Source organism: Apteryx rowi, unplaced genomic scaffold (assembly GCF_003343035.1).
Source record: "Apteryx rowi isolate R43461 unplaced genomic scaffold, aptRow1 scaffold_784, whole genome shotgun sequence".
In the NCBI taxonomy this organism is placed as follows: Eukaryota; Metazoa; Chordata; class Aves; order Apterygiformes; family Apterygidae; genus Apteryx; species Apteryx rowi.
Window position 1 is genome coordinate 337121 of NW_020451076.1, and position 17844 is coordinate 354964.

At 38.3% G+C, this 17844-nt stretch overlaps 1 protein-coding gene across 3 annotated transcripts in view; it reads right to left on the minus strand.

Annotated features, from left to right (window-relative positions):
• The window catches only part of DNAJC13 (DnaJ heat shock protein family (Hsp40) member C13), a 48550-nt gene extending 31080 nt beyond the window's left edge, over window positions 1-17470 (minus strand). For all 3 annotated transcript variants that reach the window (XR_003257244.1, XM_026088790.1, XM_026088789.1), the window contains exons 1-19: window positions 17367-17470; window positions 12941-13016; window positions 12278-12427; window positions 11885-11926; window positions 10518-10718; window positions 9175-9381; window positions 9005-9100; window positions 8758-8849; window positions 7820-7986; window positions 7627-7706; window positions 7377-7546; window positions 6537-6636; window positions 6165-6272; window positions 5449-5604; window positions 4529-4585; window positions 3087-3208; window positions 1856-1931; window positions 735-830; window positions 442-585 (exon numbers count right to left, since the gene is read on the minus strand). Coding sequence is in view for 2 of the 3 variants with exons in the window: in XM_026088790.1 (XP_025944575.1) it covers window positions 442-585; window positions 735-830; window positions 1856-1931; window positions 3087-3208; window positions 4529-4585; window positions 5449-5604; window positions 6165-6272; window positions 6537-6636; window positions 7377-7546; window positions 7627-7706; window positions 7820-7986; window positions 8758-8849; window positions 9005-9100; window positions 9175-9381; window positions 10518-10718; window positions 11885-11926; window positions 12278-12427; window positions 12941-13016; window positions 17367-17434 (2208 nt within the window). In the remaining variant the exon portion in view is untranslated. The remainder of the gene's footprint in view (window positions 1-441; window positions 586-734; window positions 831-1855; window positions 1932-3086; window positions 3209-4528; window positions 4586-5448; window positions 5605-6164; window positions 6273-6536; window positions 6637-7376; window positions 7547-7626; window positions 7707-7819; window positions 7987-8757; window positions 8850-9004; window positions 9101-9174; window positions 9382-10517; window positions 10719-11884; window positions 11927-12277; window positions 12428-12940; window positions 13017-17366) is intronic.
• Window positions 17471-17844: the final 374 nt, after the last annotated feature.

Consider the following 17844-nt stretch of genomic DNA (forward strand, 5'->3'; position numbering starts at 1 on the left):
TTTTATATACAGTCCTATGCTGTAATTTAAACACCAAGATACCTGACTGCAGCTTCTAACACACTCAAGTGAATTATGACTATGATTAAGAAATTCTATTGCTGAAAATCTAAGGCAGCACCGAGTTTCTTCAAGTAGGTTCTGTAACTAAAATATCATTAGCATACAAAGTGAATATTTCAGATATAAAGAATATAGTTTCTCCTAAATATTGTTTAGAGGCCATTTTTGCCAAGTTTCAAGGAATTTTTCTGTGTAGGAATCTTGAGATGCACATAGAGGAAAAAGTTCATCAACAGTAAGCAGAACTGTGCTGTCTCACAAGTCCCCATACTTCTACAATCACATGAAGTCAGAAGGAAGTTTGACAGTAATTAACAGATCTGCTTCTCTGCATTTAGAGTCAAATTGCTGTAAGCAAAGAGCTTCCAGTACTTTTACCTCTTTTTGAGCTATGCCCATTCTATCCCTCCAGTGCATCAAGACTAGATCCACCTTCTCTTTGGCAAATTTTTCAACTTCTTTTGCAGCTTTTCCAGCTAATCTCTGCCATTCTGGCACTTTATTAAACTTGCCATACTGATCCTGCAGAAAAAAAGAAAAATTAATTTACAGTTGCATTTTTGTTTGAATGTTTGATGCAGACCAATGCAATAACCAAGTAGCAGTATTAGAAAAGTTTTAAGATTATACATCTAGGAGACAGAGGAGGCAAGACAGCTACATTTACTTACAGTTGCAATTTTTAAGTTATCTCTAACATGCATCCTATCAGCATCTTTTTCAGGAACAGGATCAGCACTGTCGAGGTACGCCAGCAAACCTGGTGGCTTAAAAATTTCAAACTAGTGTAAATGCACATGGTTTATGGAACAAAAACCATCACATCAGGCAACATTAGATACTTACAATAATTCTGTTTYGAAATTAGCAAATTTGAAGAAAGTATGTGGAGATACAGCAGCTTTGTTTTTATTAATGAAATGTCACTACCCCCAACAGAATCATCTCAGCAAGTCCACAGAACTAGCTTTAGTGCAGTGGAACTCTTGCCTGTATTTCATTTTTTAAAGGAGCACACAATGAAGCTACAGACTGCAGGAAGAGAAGAACTGATCCTACAGTAATATTGAGGAGGATGAACACTAAACTCTAGAATTCATCCATATTTTCTCATACAGATTGAGTGCTGCATGCAACATAATGGATAAGATGGTCAAATTTGACCAAGCCTTCAAGAAGATAGCGATCAGCATCAGAACAGTCTGCACTGCCAGAAGTGCAAGAACTGCTATTTTGAATCTAGAAACTGTCATTTCTGCCCCCTCCTCCCCCCAATTTAACTATTCCCTCGCTTCACTGAAGCGACTTAAGCCAGAACTTTTCTGAAAGCTGTAAGGGTGAAAAGTCAGAAGTATCAGCTAGTATATAAGTTTAGTAGTGTTATAAGCAACTGAAGTTGGATAGGCATGAAAGGATAAACAGAATTGCTGCCTTAATTTCTTACTGGCACTAGAGAGGTATTCTTTACCATGTCTCCCACACTGCTGTTCTTTCAATAGAGAAAGAAAGAAAGAATGCCAGATATTAGATTTTGATTGCATCAGGCAGCATTTTAAGGTGGTGAGAGAGTGAGTGAAGGAATACCATTTCTCAGAAGTCTTCAAGAAGTTTCATACTAGCCATCAATATCCTTCAAATAGAAGGTGCCAGACTGTTGAGCTCCCATGTTAAGCTTTCCCCTCCCTCAAACGGGAGGGAGGAGGTTCCTACCACATAGCCTATTCCACATTCTGTAATATTACAGGCTGTCAGATTTTATTCTTTCCCCACTCCATATCCCATTTTTACTCACCAAAATACGTTTCAACAAGTTCATAGCAGTTTTGTTCTCAGCTGTCCAGAGGCCAACCAAATGTCTACTTAACTGCCTGAAAGAGCCATTAAAATGAACAAACTGCAAGTTAATATTTTTAGCAGTGTTTTGCCCACTAAATTTCTACTCTTACCATGCTGACAAAATGAAGATGGCTACTTCAAGTGAGCAAGGGCACAAAGCATTAGATGGTTCCAGTTCAAGTATACGCTTGCATGCTTTGAAGTGTTGCCTTTAAGAAGTTCTAGTGAAGTTAGTGGAACATTAGCAGCACATGCTTTTTGATCCAGACCCCAAAAGAACACTTGAGCAATAGAGCAGAAACCAAACATCTAATGACCAAGTGTAAATTCATCCAGTCAATCTTAAACTACAGTTTAAGTTAGGAGTCTAGAAGCTATTAAGAACTGTTAATTACTCTATTTGGAGATGAGTTATTGGCTAGGAAAGCCTTTTTCAGAAGCCTGCCTTCTATGCCAACTAACGCTTTCTGCGAACAGTCACTAGGATTCTAATACTATGAATCAAAAGAACCACTTACAAACCAATCATAAGTAGGTCCAAACCAAGCTAGTATGAGATCTGCAGTCATACTAGCTCTCCTCAGAACGACATATGGTGGCAACAAGTTTCACATGTCATTACATTGCTCAATAGCTCTGTTTTCAGCACTTTATAGAAGCTTTAGCTGCACATTCCTAATCTTGCATTTTGAAGGAATAATTGAATGATCACTCCCATATCCTCTTCAGGATGACCTCAGGCCCAGTCTCACAGCTCACATTCTACTCACTGAAATTCATGAAATGATTTGTTTATGAGGAGACTTCTCACTCAGAAGATATGGGTGACCCTAACTGCATACAAGATGCCAGAGGTGTGCACACCAGGATTTATACAGTGGTATAAATGAAGCTGAAGCTTTTGCAAGTTTGACATTCTACTTGCCTTTTCTTCCTCTGAACATTTTCTGGAAAAAGACCCAAGAACCTTTAATGCATAACTAACCAAAGTCCTATTTTGGCAAAGAAAAAATGAGTTGAAGTGGCTGCAGTCTCAGGTGAAGCTTGCTCAGTTTAAGTATACCAACTCCTGAAGAGAATCTTACCCTGAAGAGTTGCAAGYCCTTCCTGAACTCTGAGTTTCTAGTCTTAGCTAGGCCATCACTTAAGACTTTTCAAGCATGATATATCAAGTGAGACTGACATACCTATTTGTAAGCATCCTCTGATCTGCGCTTACTGTAAACATAGCGGTGTGCAAGTGACGAGGTAAGGCACCTTCACTGAGGGCAAGATCTTGCATTTTGGTAGCAATCTCTTTGTCTCCTTCCTTTGGAAACAGGGCAAGATGATTACTAGAGAAAGAATCTTAGTTAGGCTGCTTTTATCTTAATCTATAGTTCTAAAACCTTCTTGACCATCAGCTATGTCAACTAATAGCCAGAAGCTACAATGTGAGGGGCTTTATTTAGCAAGTTCTCAACTGCAACTGATCAAAGCTGTAGTAAAGCCATGGAACAGAATATTGGTAATTATGCCTATGAGGACAATAACTGGGTAGGGTAAAATGCATGAAGTGTCTTCCATCACAGATTAACAAATCAGCACTACATTTACAAGTGCCACTTCCACACTGCAATTGCAAACTAAAGTTAAACAAAGAATGCAGTCAAGTATTGCTTGCTGCTTGACTTTATTCAACAGGTAACATTTCTAAGAATAACTGGTCCTGTTTGGTTTAGAAAGCCACATGAATGAGATAGTCACTCATTGCAACAACATATCTCAACTGAGTGACTACAGATACAATAAATTTTCACTGCATTTTTACTTGCCTGTGTCCAACTATAGTTGGAATGACAGAAGTAGTAACAAACAGCATAGCATCTTTTGGCTAACAGTAGCTGGTATACCAACGGAAACCTGCAGATTTATAGTATCTCTATTTCAAGTGTTCATTCACTTCCATTCCAAGAAAGTATAGATGCAAGTCAGATGCATAAGCCATTGTGACACACTGAGGCAAGAACCTAAGCCCTGAATTTCAACACAGGAAGTGCTGAGAGTCAGTTAGCAAGGTCACCCCACAACAGTCATGAGCAGCCTTTAAGTATGGACTTGGCCCATACATCATGGTGTAGCTCTGGTATGGAAGTTAACAAAGCCAAATCCTTGGTTGAAGCAGGAAGTGCAAGAACAGAGGCTGACATCACTAGCCTGCTCTGGGACACAGCTGCCTGCAAATCCCAGGCCCATTCTATCTGGCAGTGCATCAGTAAGATCCCAGGAAATATGGCCTCTCCTCTTTGTGAGCCCTTCTTCAACATGCAGAAGCCTGCTGGCTCTGAGGCATGTTGACTGAGCTACATACCATTAAGATAAACAGCCAAACCTTGACTACAGTATGAAAACATGCAAGGCACTACCCTAATATCCCAACTCACATGCCTGCCAACCCCCTCAAGTGTAAGAAAGCAAGTTGCTATACTAAAACACTCACAATTAAGCAGGTGTTCTGTTCCTTCCCTCCTCCCCCCAACAGCTAACATAAGCATCTACTATTTTGGTAAGTCAATACTGCAGTTTTGCTTTTGAAATAAAAAAATATGTTTAATATACTGTCCCAGGTAACATTTCCTAAAGGTCTCACCTCTATTATTGCCTTCATTACCAAACCTGCTCCTTTCACAATTGCCATGGAAGGGTGCTACAAGAGAAAGTTCATAAAATAGTTATACGAGTTCAGAATCTTAACATTAGATCATCTGCAATTCAGCTTCCTCAACTCATCTATGCTGCTTTGAGTCCAGCTCTATACAGGAAGTAAACCCGTTCAAGTCTTCTGAAAGCTAGCCCCAAGTCACAGGAAGAGTTCCTAGCATGCATATTCAAACAAAAGTCTGTCGTTCAACTATCACCTGGACTTCTTGGCAATGAAGAGTGGTATATCAAAGATGCTGGAATAGTGCTGGGGAAACTCACTGATACTGTCTGACACAAGCTGGCACTATCCAGTGAGCAGAAGAGCATTCCTGTTTTTACAGGAAGAAGGTATTGACTTTTTAGCCAAAACCCAAGAATCCTTAGAGATTTACCGTTGAAGAGGAAGCTGCTCTTATTTTTCTGAGGAAAACAAAAGGTGACAGATTCTTTAAAGAGAAAGATCTGTTCATCTCCTGAACTTGGCTTAATATTTTACCTTGTATTTTAAGGTGTTTAAAAAAGTCTTATGGACTCTACTTTGGAATGATTCAACACATTATTCACTGTAGAATTACCACCCCAAACTGACACCTGAAGCTAAAGCAACAGGCCCCCAAAACTCACCAAGATAGAAAAGGCTTAGGCACACTACCCACCTCAATCGAAGGCACACTTTGTCTTTCAGGAGAACAAGAGAACAGTTCAGATTCACCAACTGACTGCTTAAGGTTTCTGATAACACTGTTCATAATGCCAAATATGAGTAACACTAGCGTTTCCTCTCCTTAAGAGGAGGAGTCTTTATTTCTAAATAGTGGCAGGAACGAAATCAGTCTTATTTCATAGAGCAGAAGTGTGAAGTCTCACCTGAAATAGCTTAAATAATGTTCGCCCATTAGATGCCACCATTTCCAACAACATGTCAAACTGCTGCCCTTCAGTAGTCTCACTATATGGAGCACACAGGGCAAATGTCAGGAAGTCCAAAAGCGAACTAATTACTAGGGCACCTGTCCCATGATCCTGAAATTCAGAGAAAGGTATGTAATACAAATACAGCACTTCCCATACAAAAAAGTACTCATGCAAGTTTTATTCAGTATTTGTGATGTTAGAAGTACTCTTCCCTTTCAGGCCACAAAATACTATCTGCAAACAGAAACTACAAGTTCAGCATATACCAGGGCATTGTCATACTCTGTGACGACAAAGGACTGACTCCAAGAGCACACTAGAGRCTCCTGACTCAGTAAGTTGCAAGCTACTTTCTAGTTTTAAGATCAAATTACCTATTCACATTATCCTTTCAGTTAATGGAATTTAACAGAAATACCCATTTCCATATTAAACATGAAAACATGGCTACAGTGAGTGTCCTAAAGTTCTGCAGTACAGACAGTTTGACTCTAACCTGTCTAGACTGAGCCCTGAGAACACTTTTCAGAGCCAGACATCACTGCATTTCCCACGCTTTAATTCTAGGCAGTAAGATATTCAAAGACACATTCCATTGTGATATAAATATTTTCATAGTAATTAGAAAAAACACTTTAAGAAGCTATCTATTCCATAGTCTGACTTACCACATGGGAATTGAATTTTTCCAGCAAATTTTCTAGAAACTTCTTTGAAGAAAGGAGAGAAGCTTTGTTCAGCTGCTCCTGCCTCAAGTCATAGTCATCATGCATGGGCTATTAAAAAAAAAAATATTCACAGTGCAGTCACATTTCAACCCTCAGCTCTTAACAGCTGTAGTCCCCAAAAGCCTTGACAAACACTGAACACAAGATTACGGGTACCACATCCTATTACAAGTTCACCAGGAAGCCACTATATCACAAGTTATTTCATGCTTGAGCACACTGCAAGTTAACTTGCAGTCCCTATTTCTACTTTTTTCAGTAGTTTGAAGTTCATACATTCCAGAGTGAGATATACTACAATTTAATACTTACACACATAAGAGCACACAGCATATCAATGGAGGCATGGGTTACTCCATCATTGTTCCTCTTGAGAGCTTTTACAACCTTCACTCCTAAACGTTCCCGAAATCTTTTGAAGGGGAAGCAAAAACATCACAATTAGATAAAACAGAAGTCTTAAAATTAAGATAAAACCCTGCCTGCATGGTATTTAGCAAGCCAGAACTCAGAAGTTCACATTAGTCTGAGATTCTTTGGTAGGAACGCATAATATTGACTTCACTGTTAACAATATGCTGAGAGCACCTTCACTAAGATCACAGTAATATTTGTGTAATTAGTCATTGAGTACAGGGCACTACTGACACCTCCCCCTGTAACTTCTAAAGGTCTCAGACTTAAATGTGTTACTCTTCACAGCATTCAGTTGCAGCATARCCTTAAAAATAAGTCTGTCCTTACTATAGGAGTATAAATTAACTTTCTAACATCAAGTTTTATCTTGTTTAGAACCAAAAATGATAATGGCATCAACATGCTTAAAGAATGAAGAACTGCCTATTTCAAGGAAGGTTGAAAGTTCATTTTAGAAAGTCTTCTAAAAACAAAAAAGAGTTGTATTTTGCTTTTAAAATAGAGTACTAAGCAATGATAAAGAACTAGCTCTACATCCAACAGATCACTCAGGATTCTCAATTCACACCAGAGCCCGTTGCAGTCTCATACTACTGAAAGTGGTATGTACATAGCCTTCTAGCCCTTTTCAGAAGTGATCCTTAACTCAAGTGGTCAGCTTTAAAGATCAGACATCAAAAGCCTCCAAACTCAGTTTTTACCTACTGCTTCCAAGCTTTGGAGATTCTCACTTACTTTGGAAGCTGAGTAAAGGCAAGAAAGCCTGCTTTTGAAGCCACTAGTCTTCTTACTGCTTGGAACTGACTTTCAAGCTCTGCATTAGATGCTGCAGTATCTCCTTCTTGTGAGAGTAATGCTGTTATGGCATTATTAATCAGTTTCTCCTTATTTTCAGAGAATAGACCCTGGTTAAAAAAATAAGAGTTATTAATATCTTTATGCATTAACAACATCATAAGAGGATGGGCAGAGGATTTATTCTTACATCTTGTGTTACTGCATGCAGTACCCCACTATAGGAAATGTTAGCATTGAACCTGAACACAGCATCTGCAAAGTTGCCATCTGCAGGAAGACATAACAAAAGAGCTGAGTACACAGTATCTGATTAAGAGTTACTGGATATTTTAAAGAGCACTATAAAACCATATAAAACCATGTAATAAGTGATAGCTTACTTGGAGGAGCAGCCAAAAACCTCAGATGAAGGCTCTCTACTTCTTCATCTACAGGCATACTGAGTAATCCCCAACGCTGGCCTTTGTGYGTGGAGGTCATTTTCACACAGACATCTCTATTACCAGAAGCTCTCACTCCATCCAGCAAGCTAGCCAAGAGAGAATCTCTGGGTTGGGAAAAGACATACCAACAAAATTTAGATCCCTTAGATCAGAAAACTGGTCTAGAAGAACAAAGGAAAATAGGCAGTGAATGGCAGAAACTTGCTAACTTCAGTATTGGTAGATGATACTAACTTCTTCCTCTAGAGCTGTAGCTGTTAACTTTCAAGTGTTGCTTTACTCACTATAAGAACAGAGCTGTCTTGCACCAATTATAGCCAGCTGCAGTCTCTCACTAAAGATGATCAACTGTAGATTATCTGCAAACGAGTTACAGGTTGTGAATCAATTCATCCCTGTACCTTCTGCAAAACCTCACTTAGCAGGACTAGACTGCATTACAACCGCATGTACACTTAGACTATTCTGTTGGTTGTTTTAAATAGAATCAAATAAAGACTAAGCCTTGCAGGCAGCTCACAGGATTTATAACCTTCACATTTCTATGTTAACTATGTTTTCTTTCTGTCTCTCTCACATACAGTGCACAGCCAAGCACAACAAACGCAGAAGGACCTTGCCTAGGAGAAACAAGCTGTATCTAACTGTTCAACACCCTTACATGACGATCAGAAGGCTTCTAAACATTTAAAGCAGAGATAAAAGTATAGGGAGAGATTTAGATCTTGCAACAAATCAAGATTTGTTAGAGGCAGACCACTAGAATAGCAAGGCTTTCAGTTAACACTTTCAAGCCTCAGAATTTAAGGAGGCTGAGAGATTAAGATTGGAATGACCACTTCCATTTGAATTTAACCCACATGAGCTCCAGTTACCTTTCTGTTGAAGAATATTTCCGGATTTGTCCTTTGATAAATTCAATGGTAAAAAGCTGTGGATTTTCACAGTCGCATACTATTGCAAATACCTAAAAGAATCCATAAGAGAAAAGGATCATGTTCATGAAGCTGTGCTATTTATCTACTCTGCACATTGAGGCCATCTTATGTACATTATCAAATTTCTACTACTATCTTTTAGAACTTCAAGTTGTTTCAAATAGTATTAAAGGTTGCCTCTTACCTCTCCTAGAGGTTTCAAAGTCGTGATGTTATAGGTAGCTGGATCCCTCTCAACTAAACAAGTTTCTGTAAGAGCTAGTACTCTTTTCACAGGTTCCTTAAAGAAAGGACATGTTAGAAGAGAGAACACTTGCACTTAGGAGCAACCACATATTGATTTGATGCTCTTACCAAGTGTCTAGGTGTTATTTTTTGAACAACAAACTCTGCTAAAGATGTTATGGAGTCATCATTGCTGTATTTCCCAAAGCGAAGATTCAAGTATTGCTCAAATTCTAGAGATTCTTTCCTTATCCGCAGAGAGATGCCTATGAAGTTGCCAGCATGCTCTATTGCACTTTTGATAATTTCTTCCCTTTGCTCAGATGCAAACAGGTGCTGCAGATTTTGACAAGAAGCAACAGGTGAAAAAATGCCATATCAAGAAAACAGGCTATGAAGTATCACATGGTTAAGTCCTTGAACTATTACCTTCCCACTGATGAACAATAACTTGCACAAGCAACACACATTTCCCTCCTCCATTATATACCTGCCTAACAGTAGAGAATTTTCCTAGTTCCTGGGCTTGCCTTCACTAAGTGTATGGTATAAACAGAAAAATGTCCTGAGATCAGCTATTAAGTTTATATTACTTCTTCAAAAATCTATAGCAGCTCTTCCTAAAGGATACTCTGCAGCATATTAGCATGCCTTTAAAATAAAGGCCTGCATGACCTGTCTGTTCACCCTTGGCAATAGATCCTGACAGCTTGGCAGGAGTGAAGAGCCAGCAGGTATCGCACTGACAGGCCCAGCAGCTATCTGCAGGGCTGCTAACCAGCCTTGCTGGACAAGGTTAGGGCAGCTCTAGAAGATTTGTCATGTATTAGTTTTAAACCAGAGAAAATCATGCCACAGTACAAACACAGGAGAAACTGATTCATGTTTTATCAGTAGTGACTGAAGTAGCTATAATTAAGCTACTAATCATGAATTCCTACAGATCTATTTCAATTGCTTACACTGTAGTACACAAACCCACTTAAGATTTTTATTCTAACATTACACTGCAGCAAGTACTTCCTCAAATGAAGCTACTGTATCTCAGATCACACGCCTAAAGGAGGTATCACTAGTGATCAGTTTATCCCAGAATACAACTCCATCAACTAGATTAATAATGCTGCCTGCCACTTCAGTAATTTTGAAAATTGCCAGCCAACCCACACCACCGTGTGCAGGTTGCATTCACATTAGGTGCCCAAATAGAAATAACTAAAAATTATGAAGCATAAAATATAAACAGTTAAGATAAGCAAAAGAGCACACATTCTTCTCAAACATGTTTTAATTAATTTCCTGTTGCTGTGGTAAAGAAAGTTTAAAAGCCATCTGTAAGCCATGAGCCAGGACCCACCACTGGGTTTCACAGAAGGATGTATTTGTATGCTCAAATCACATTGAAGCTTCATTACTGAACACACAACTATACATCCTAACAGCCATGCCAAGACTGTGTTTTTAGTACTCACCAATCTACTAAATCCTCCATAGAGGATACAGAAACCTCCCTGATAGCCACCAATATCAACAAAGCCTTCAATATTTCTGTAGTCATAGGAGCACAGGACTTTATTTGTTGCAGGATCAATTTGGTCAATACCTCCAGGAGTCACTTCCAGAATCACAGATTTCCTTGTATCACTCCAGTGATGTTTATAGCAGTTGTACCTCTGCAAAGAGAGAAACTTTCAGACATCTCTACACACATTTCTCCATTACAGAGCAGCTTTTTTTTTTTTTTAAACTCTAATAAGGAGCACGGGTATAAAGTTCAAAGAATTATAGCATTTACCTCAGTGCTTTGTGGATAAAAACACCATGAATCAAAGAAAAGTAGCTATCTACTGACACAGAAGTCATAGTAGTCAAACTTTAAACAGTATCTTTTAAAAGAAAACAATCTCAAGACAGCCAGCTCTAAGGAAGCAACTTTCTCTTGCTGCAGAAAAAGGTTTAGGGTCACAGCATATGTGCATGTGTGATTAGACAAGAAACACCTATTGCACAAGACACTTATTCAGCTAATCAGAAGTAGCTTAAGAAAAAGCTTACAGTGCAAGTTTTTCTTCTCTTGCAATCATGTTCCATTATGAATAATACAGGTTTACTGAAGTCAGAAAACTTAATGGACTGTTCTAGACTGCAGAAACACAAACAAACGGATCCCCCATGTTCCAACAAGTGTTCCTATGCTCATCACTGAAGACTTATTCTATGCAATGTTAAGTCATGTTAAGCCCTATCATATGTGACCAGGAAGTCGGTAGGCTTTTGGTATGATAACTGAAGTCCATAAAACATAAAACCAAGTACGAGTCACAGTTCTGTATATTGCCTTTCTCATTACCAAATAAAGTAATAAGATTCAGTAAATAGCAATTTTGTCTTGACTTAGCTCAAGAAACTCTGCTAGGAAACAGTATTATTGTATCAAGAGTTCAGGATGTTATGCAGAAAACTATTCTAAGTCAGAAAATAAAATGCTGGAAATAAACAGTGATTAATGCTTATGGGTTTTTTTTTTTTCTTCTTTCCTCCAAGTAACAACTTCACATAGCAAAGCCCTTTATTTCAAAGGTAACTTTCAGTCTTTACATGCACTGGAGTGAAGCTCAGGTCAAGTGAAGAGAACTCAAATATTCTATTAGAAAGGTTTCTACTCCTTTCGAATGAACTCTTAAATTTCTCTTAGAGAGAAGACTTCAGTTCAGATCCAAGCTTACATGATCTATTTTAGGTATATAGCACAGGCACAGCTTACAACACCACTGTGGAAATTTAAGTCTTTAGATCAGTTTATTAAACAGCACATGATTCAGACAAGCCAAATACTTACCCGTCCTGTGATTTTTCCTTCCGAGAAGTCTGTCCTGAATCTCTGTTTTTAAACAAAAGTTAGCCAGGAATGAATACACATATTACAGCCAATCTATCCAGAAAGTCTGAGTTTAAGCTGACACTGTTTTAAATGACTTGCACTAAGCCTCCTTACCATTCTCTGCAATATAATACATTCTTAAATTGCAAGTAAAGCTCCAAATACTGAATCACACATCAGTTGCTGCAATTGACACTAGATCAAGCACATCAACAGCTCAAAACACAACTTGGTTTCTTACTTTCTTTTATGTAAGGAAGGAAAGCATATTAAACTTCCACAACTTGTAATGACTACCAAGTACTTACTGCTTGCTCAAAGACACCAAGAAAAAAAAAAAAAAAATCTTACCAGTGCTTCTGTAAGAAGTTCTGTTCTGTGCTCTGTGGAAAACTTAAGAGTTTCAGACTTCTTTCCACTCCCTTTCCGAAAGGTGAGGCTAAATTCTGTTCCTTGTCCTTTTCCAACAGGAGAAATACTACAGATATCTCCATAAGGCCACTAAACAATTCAAAGTAATTCAGTTATACCATTAGTAGCTTTAAACCCAAAACTGCATGTCCTCCACTCAAAACCCCAGAGTACCTATAACTACTAACTTGCTGCAATAAGACACTAGCTAGCACACGCACACAAGGCAGTTTTAGCCTGAACTTCCTACTCGACACTTTGCAAAGTAAACATCCTGACTCCCTTCAGGGACAGGGTCTCAGTGATCAACCTTATCCAGTTCATTCAGAACAGTACATCCAAGAGCAAACCACTATTTATTGGCCAATACAGACAAACAGCCTGAAAGCACAGAAATCTGTTGGATATCTGTAGAGTTAATGAAGGCAACACCAGTTTTCTGTTATGTTTCTTTTTGTAGCAGTTGCCATTCTTGGTTTTCACAGAGATCTTCCTAGAGTTGGTAGCTTCTGAAAACAGAATGCCACCATCCACTTTGGATAGTAAACAGAAGTCAAAATAAACTCTGACTAGCTTTGAACTCTGTTCAGAGAGGATAGTTACCTGATTTGTAACTTCTAGTGTGTTGGGATTGTATGTGGTAACAGCATGGGTTCCAACTGAAAAGACCCTCTTATACCTAGAGGATACAAGAGTGTATTAGTTTCATAACTCAAAACAAAAACTTGTTGAACTACGAAGGTTATGTTAGGATACTATAGATTACTGTTAGGAAATGATTATGGAATTTTTTTCGTAAATTGTTAGTTTGCGTTCTACCTTTATGACATGTTAAGCTCCTCTGTTCTATATATCAATAGAGGGGACATACAAGTTAAACACCATTAAATGTACTTCCTTGTGCACATGTTTTCCTAGTTTTGCTAAGTCAGTACAGAAAACCCTTGAAACCTGCAATGGAAAGTGCTACCAACACAGAGCAGAATAAATTCTAAAACACCCAATACGTAGAATGGGGAAAAAATTCCAGCAACTGCCTCAGACTAAAGTTGTAACATGAACTAAGCTTACTTACATAGTTGATCACAATACTGTAACAAGTCAAAGTGTTACTATGACCAACTCTTTCATTTCCTAGACATGATTTACACAGCATTCCCCAAACCAATTCTTTGTAATGAGACCATTTAAATTTTTCTGAAGCAGGAAACTTAAACTAATACCCAGCGTATTTGAAATAGGAAGGAGTCATTACTAGTCCCTTACAATTTGTACAAGGTTCTTATTCTAGGGTACTTGTTCTGGAAGTAGTCCTGCCCAGAAAGTCAAATCAAATGGGAACACAAGCCAGCTCTGGTCACTGCTCCCTGAYAGAACAGGGCCTGAACGTGGAAGCCTTTCTTGAACCTGAACCAAGCTAAAATACTTTGTCTAGTTGTCCCCACTAAAACTGATTCAGTGCAACAATTAAGTTTGTTCTCTGTAAACTGTGGGTTTGCTAGGGAAAGAACCAGATAGGATCAGCCAAGCAGCTGAATAACTACTTTGGATCTGTGCCATACAAGGCACTGCATCAAGAAGCAGGTCCTCTTCCCTCTTTCTCTGTATTTTTGTGTTGCAGCCCCCTCTCACTTGCCGGATGTGCAGCACCATGCCCTCAGTTCTACATGAGGTCAGACTACGCATTTCCACTAGGGCTGCAAATAAAGTAAGAGTTTCATGGGTTTCAGATAAATTACTGCTAATTAACAAGTCTTCAGAACTACTCCCTCACGTTATTTGGCCTATTCTTCCTTCTCTCATTTTAGGAAGGCCAAGAGTATCAGTTCGACACTCAGCATCACAAACTTCATTCCATATACTTGAAATACCATAACTGAAAATGGTAAATTGGTGCAAGTTCAAGCCATTATTGGCCTGGAGAGGTTTAACTGGGAATTCAAACAAGTGCTTATTCTTTTGTTCAAAGCTTAGAAACCCTGTAACATGAAGTGGCCTGCCACCTTAAAGATGTTTAATGTCCTATTTGTTTTTTCCATGGAGTGGAGTTTCTTGTTTTTAAGATGTTATATGTAAATTCATGTTGCTTAAGATACAGCTGAAAAGTAACATTAAGGATGAAGCAGAACATTTGCAGTTACTCTGGCTGCCAACAGCTCTACTATACTCAGGCTGTCAAAGTATTTCAGTTCTTGAAACAAGAAAATATTTCAGACAATTGATTGTTCCTTCTCCTTTTGTTGCACAATTTAAGTAGGTATTTTGTCCTTTATCTGCTTTGCAAACAAAGGACAAAAAACAAAAACTTGTCTATGCTGTTCAAAAGAATTTACTGTGATAAGCCTAAAGTACTGCTTAAGGTTTAATTTACTGACTTAACATACTGAAAAACTTCAGTGTTTTGTTGGTTAAGAGGACTGTGCAGTGATAGCAGGTAATTGAAGATCTATTTCCAAATGCTATAGCCCCATGCCTTCTACCCTACATACACAGCACCAGTATTTTAAGATTTAGGAAGCATATATATTATCCAGCATTCCTAACATGACCCAGTGAGGAACACAAGATAGAAAAGCAGATTTGCCAAGTTCATTCCCTTCATCCTTTCCCTACGCAAATTCAGGAGACTCAAGTTTTGTTGTAGGAACAGAAGAGATTTAGATCACGTGTAAGAACTGACTTCTCAACTCACTCTTGACCAGATCTTCACCTTTAAACAAAGAAAGGCACGTATATCTCCAGGCTTATAAGATTTTATCATTGATTATACTCTCAACTGCAGAGAGATAAGGCCTGGCTGTTTTAAGAATAAGAATTTGAAGCAAATGCCCTCTCTTCCCATTAAAGAGGCTATTACCTATTCACTAGTTTCTTAGAAACACTGTAGAAGTCACCAGACATTGCAGGTTTAAAAGTACATTGCTGATTAAGACATTGCTGAAAAGACATTGCTGATTAAAAGTGCTAGATTGATTTTTTTTTCCTCCATATTGTCACACTCAAGGGAGTAAAACAGTGTTAATTAATTTTACAGAACTACAGACATATGCCTTAGCCTCATCTGTACTACAATGAGGTAGTTTAACTGCCATGCACACAGCCCACATTCTGCCAAGTGCTAATTCATATGAATAGTTGAAGTGATTCAGGCCCATTTAGCACTCCAAATTCAGTTACTGGGTTTTTGCATATTATCTATAGATGATACTGAGAACATATATACAGCAGTAAAATAATTCTCAGGAATGATGTTCAGTGGCATCACAGAAGAGTTTCATGTTATGAGAACTGTCTGTAACTTAAATCTCAGTTCCAGATGCATAACACCACCATTCTATGTACAGAGTGGACTTTAATACTCAAATACACACCTTGTAAAAGCCATATAAGCTTTTTCTGCACTGCAGGAAAAGGCAACTACTCACTAAATACTACTTCTCCCTTCATTATGTAGGAATGAAGAACCATTGAGTTTTTAAAGCAAACCTCAGTTTAACACTTAATTTTTTTACTAGAATGCTACCAAAGCTTAAGATCATCTTATTCTATCTAATAGCCTACATCATGCACCAACAGGCTCTTTAATGGGAAGTATTGGGCAAGAGAAGTAATTCAAGTACTGTGTATTTCACTGCAGCAAGTGGCTAAATTTTAGACCTACATTTTAGGCCCATTGTATTTGTAGGTCTGTCACAGAAGCTTCAGAAGGAAAAACAAGACATTTTCTACTGATAGGAGGAGGAGTTAAGAGGGAAAAGCTATTCTAACATTCCCCCCAAAAAACACAGTATCTCATTACTAAACAAGACAGTTTTCACACCTGTCCACATAAATCCAGATGTGTGGATCATAACTCAGATACGACTTGATTATCCAAGTATCAGTTAGAATTCTAACAAAGTAAACTAAGCATTTATTTCAAGTCAACACTTTCAAGAGTCTGTCTTGACAGAAATAGTATTTTACCCTTGGAGACAACAGCTGCTCAGTCCACTCTGGACTTTGAACTACCCAGGGCCTTAGTTTGTGCTGATAAAAAAAGACAAGGAGCTCTCTGGTTAGACACTGAAGCAAATTCATGGTTCTTGAAAGCAGAGTTGAGAAAGACTTGTGGCTGCTACTCCACACAATCCCATCCTCCTTCCTCTCCCAGTATTCCTAGTCTTTGTTAGGAAGAATTCCAGGAAGCATCAGTAGACAGTCACAAAAAGCCAGCTTCAACTCACTGACCAAAAAAACAGAGTCAGACTCTGTATAGTCACCAGACTTCAGCAGTACTTGCACTCCTGAGGTACAGACACCATACCTTATTTGTTCTGCTAATGTTTAGGTAGCAAGAAAAATCYAGAAGTTCCATAGCACCACTATGGATGCAAGAAGTGCACAGGACCAGGATACCAAATTGGTACACAAATTAAGTGAAGCAAATGCCTATGATTAGATATGAATTTTCAAGAAGTACACAACAGCTGACTTCAATACATTATAACAGATACTAGTTACAAGAGTTTAGTGGATAGTCTTATTTAGAAATTCCCTACCTTTTGCAGACAGAAGTACTGCTGAAGACTTTGATGGGAGTATATTTCTAGTGATACAAGTCTTCCAAACAATCTCAACAGTTTAACAGATAATCTGTTATACATGTTAGGTATATGCTTGGACTAATGACCCTCATCTATTAAAGTGCGCAAGACACTATTCCTTCAAATAACCTTTTCCAGGATGAAGCATTTCCACTTTAAAATTAATACTTCATGTTGTAACATCAACAGAATCACAAGTTGCATAAGCCAAGGGATCTATTCCAGAGTTATACCAAAGTGTGGTAAAACATGCACAGAGGCTGAGAGACAATTTTTAATCTCCAAATTAATGCTAGTGAGGATGCAGTCAGTTCAGAGACTGAGCAGCAGGAGCTTTCAGTTCAGTTTTATCCAAGAAAACAGGAAGTATGCAGTTAAACCCAGGAATGGCGAGGAGAAATTTCACACTAAACATTTTTWAAAAAAAATCTTAAACTACTTACTTTCCCCTCCATGAATGTTTTGTTGTGTAGAAACAAGCAAGATCTCTATTCTCCCTAATTATATTCATTTTGTGCCAAGACCTGAAAATAAGAGAGACACCCTGTTAGCATTCATTTTTATTTAAAACCAAAGTTTAATCAATCATCAATATCTTTCAAGAGAGAAAGACTGCTTTTATCTTTACTTAGAACTGACAATTAAAGCAGTGACTGAATATATCAGGAATATTTCTGCTTAGCAGACTGAATGCAAGGATTAACTGCCTGGGGAGACAGACATGAATTATTAGTTTCCCAGTTATTGGTACACCAATTACTCTTTAACAGTATTACATTATGGTAATCACAGAATCACAGAATCACTGAGGTTGGAAGGGACCTCTGGAGATCATCTAGTCCAACCCCCCTGCTCAAGCAGGGTCACCTAGAGCACATTGCACAGGATTGCATCCAGGCGGCTTTTGAATATCTCCAGAGA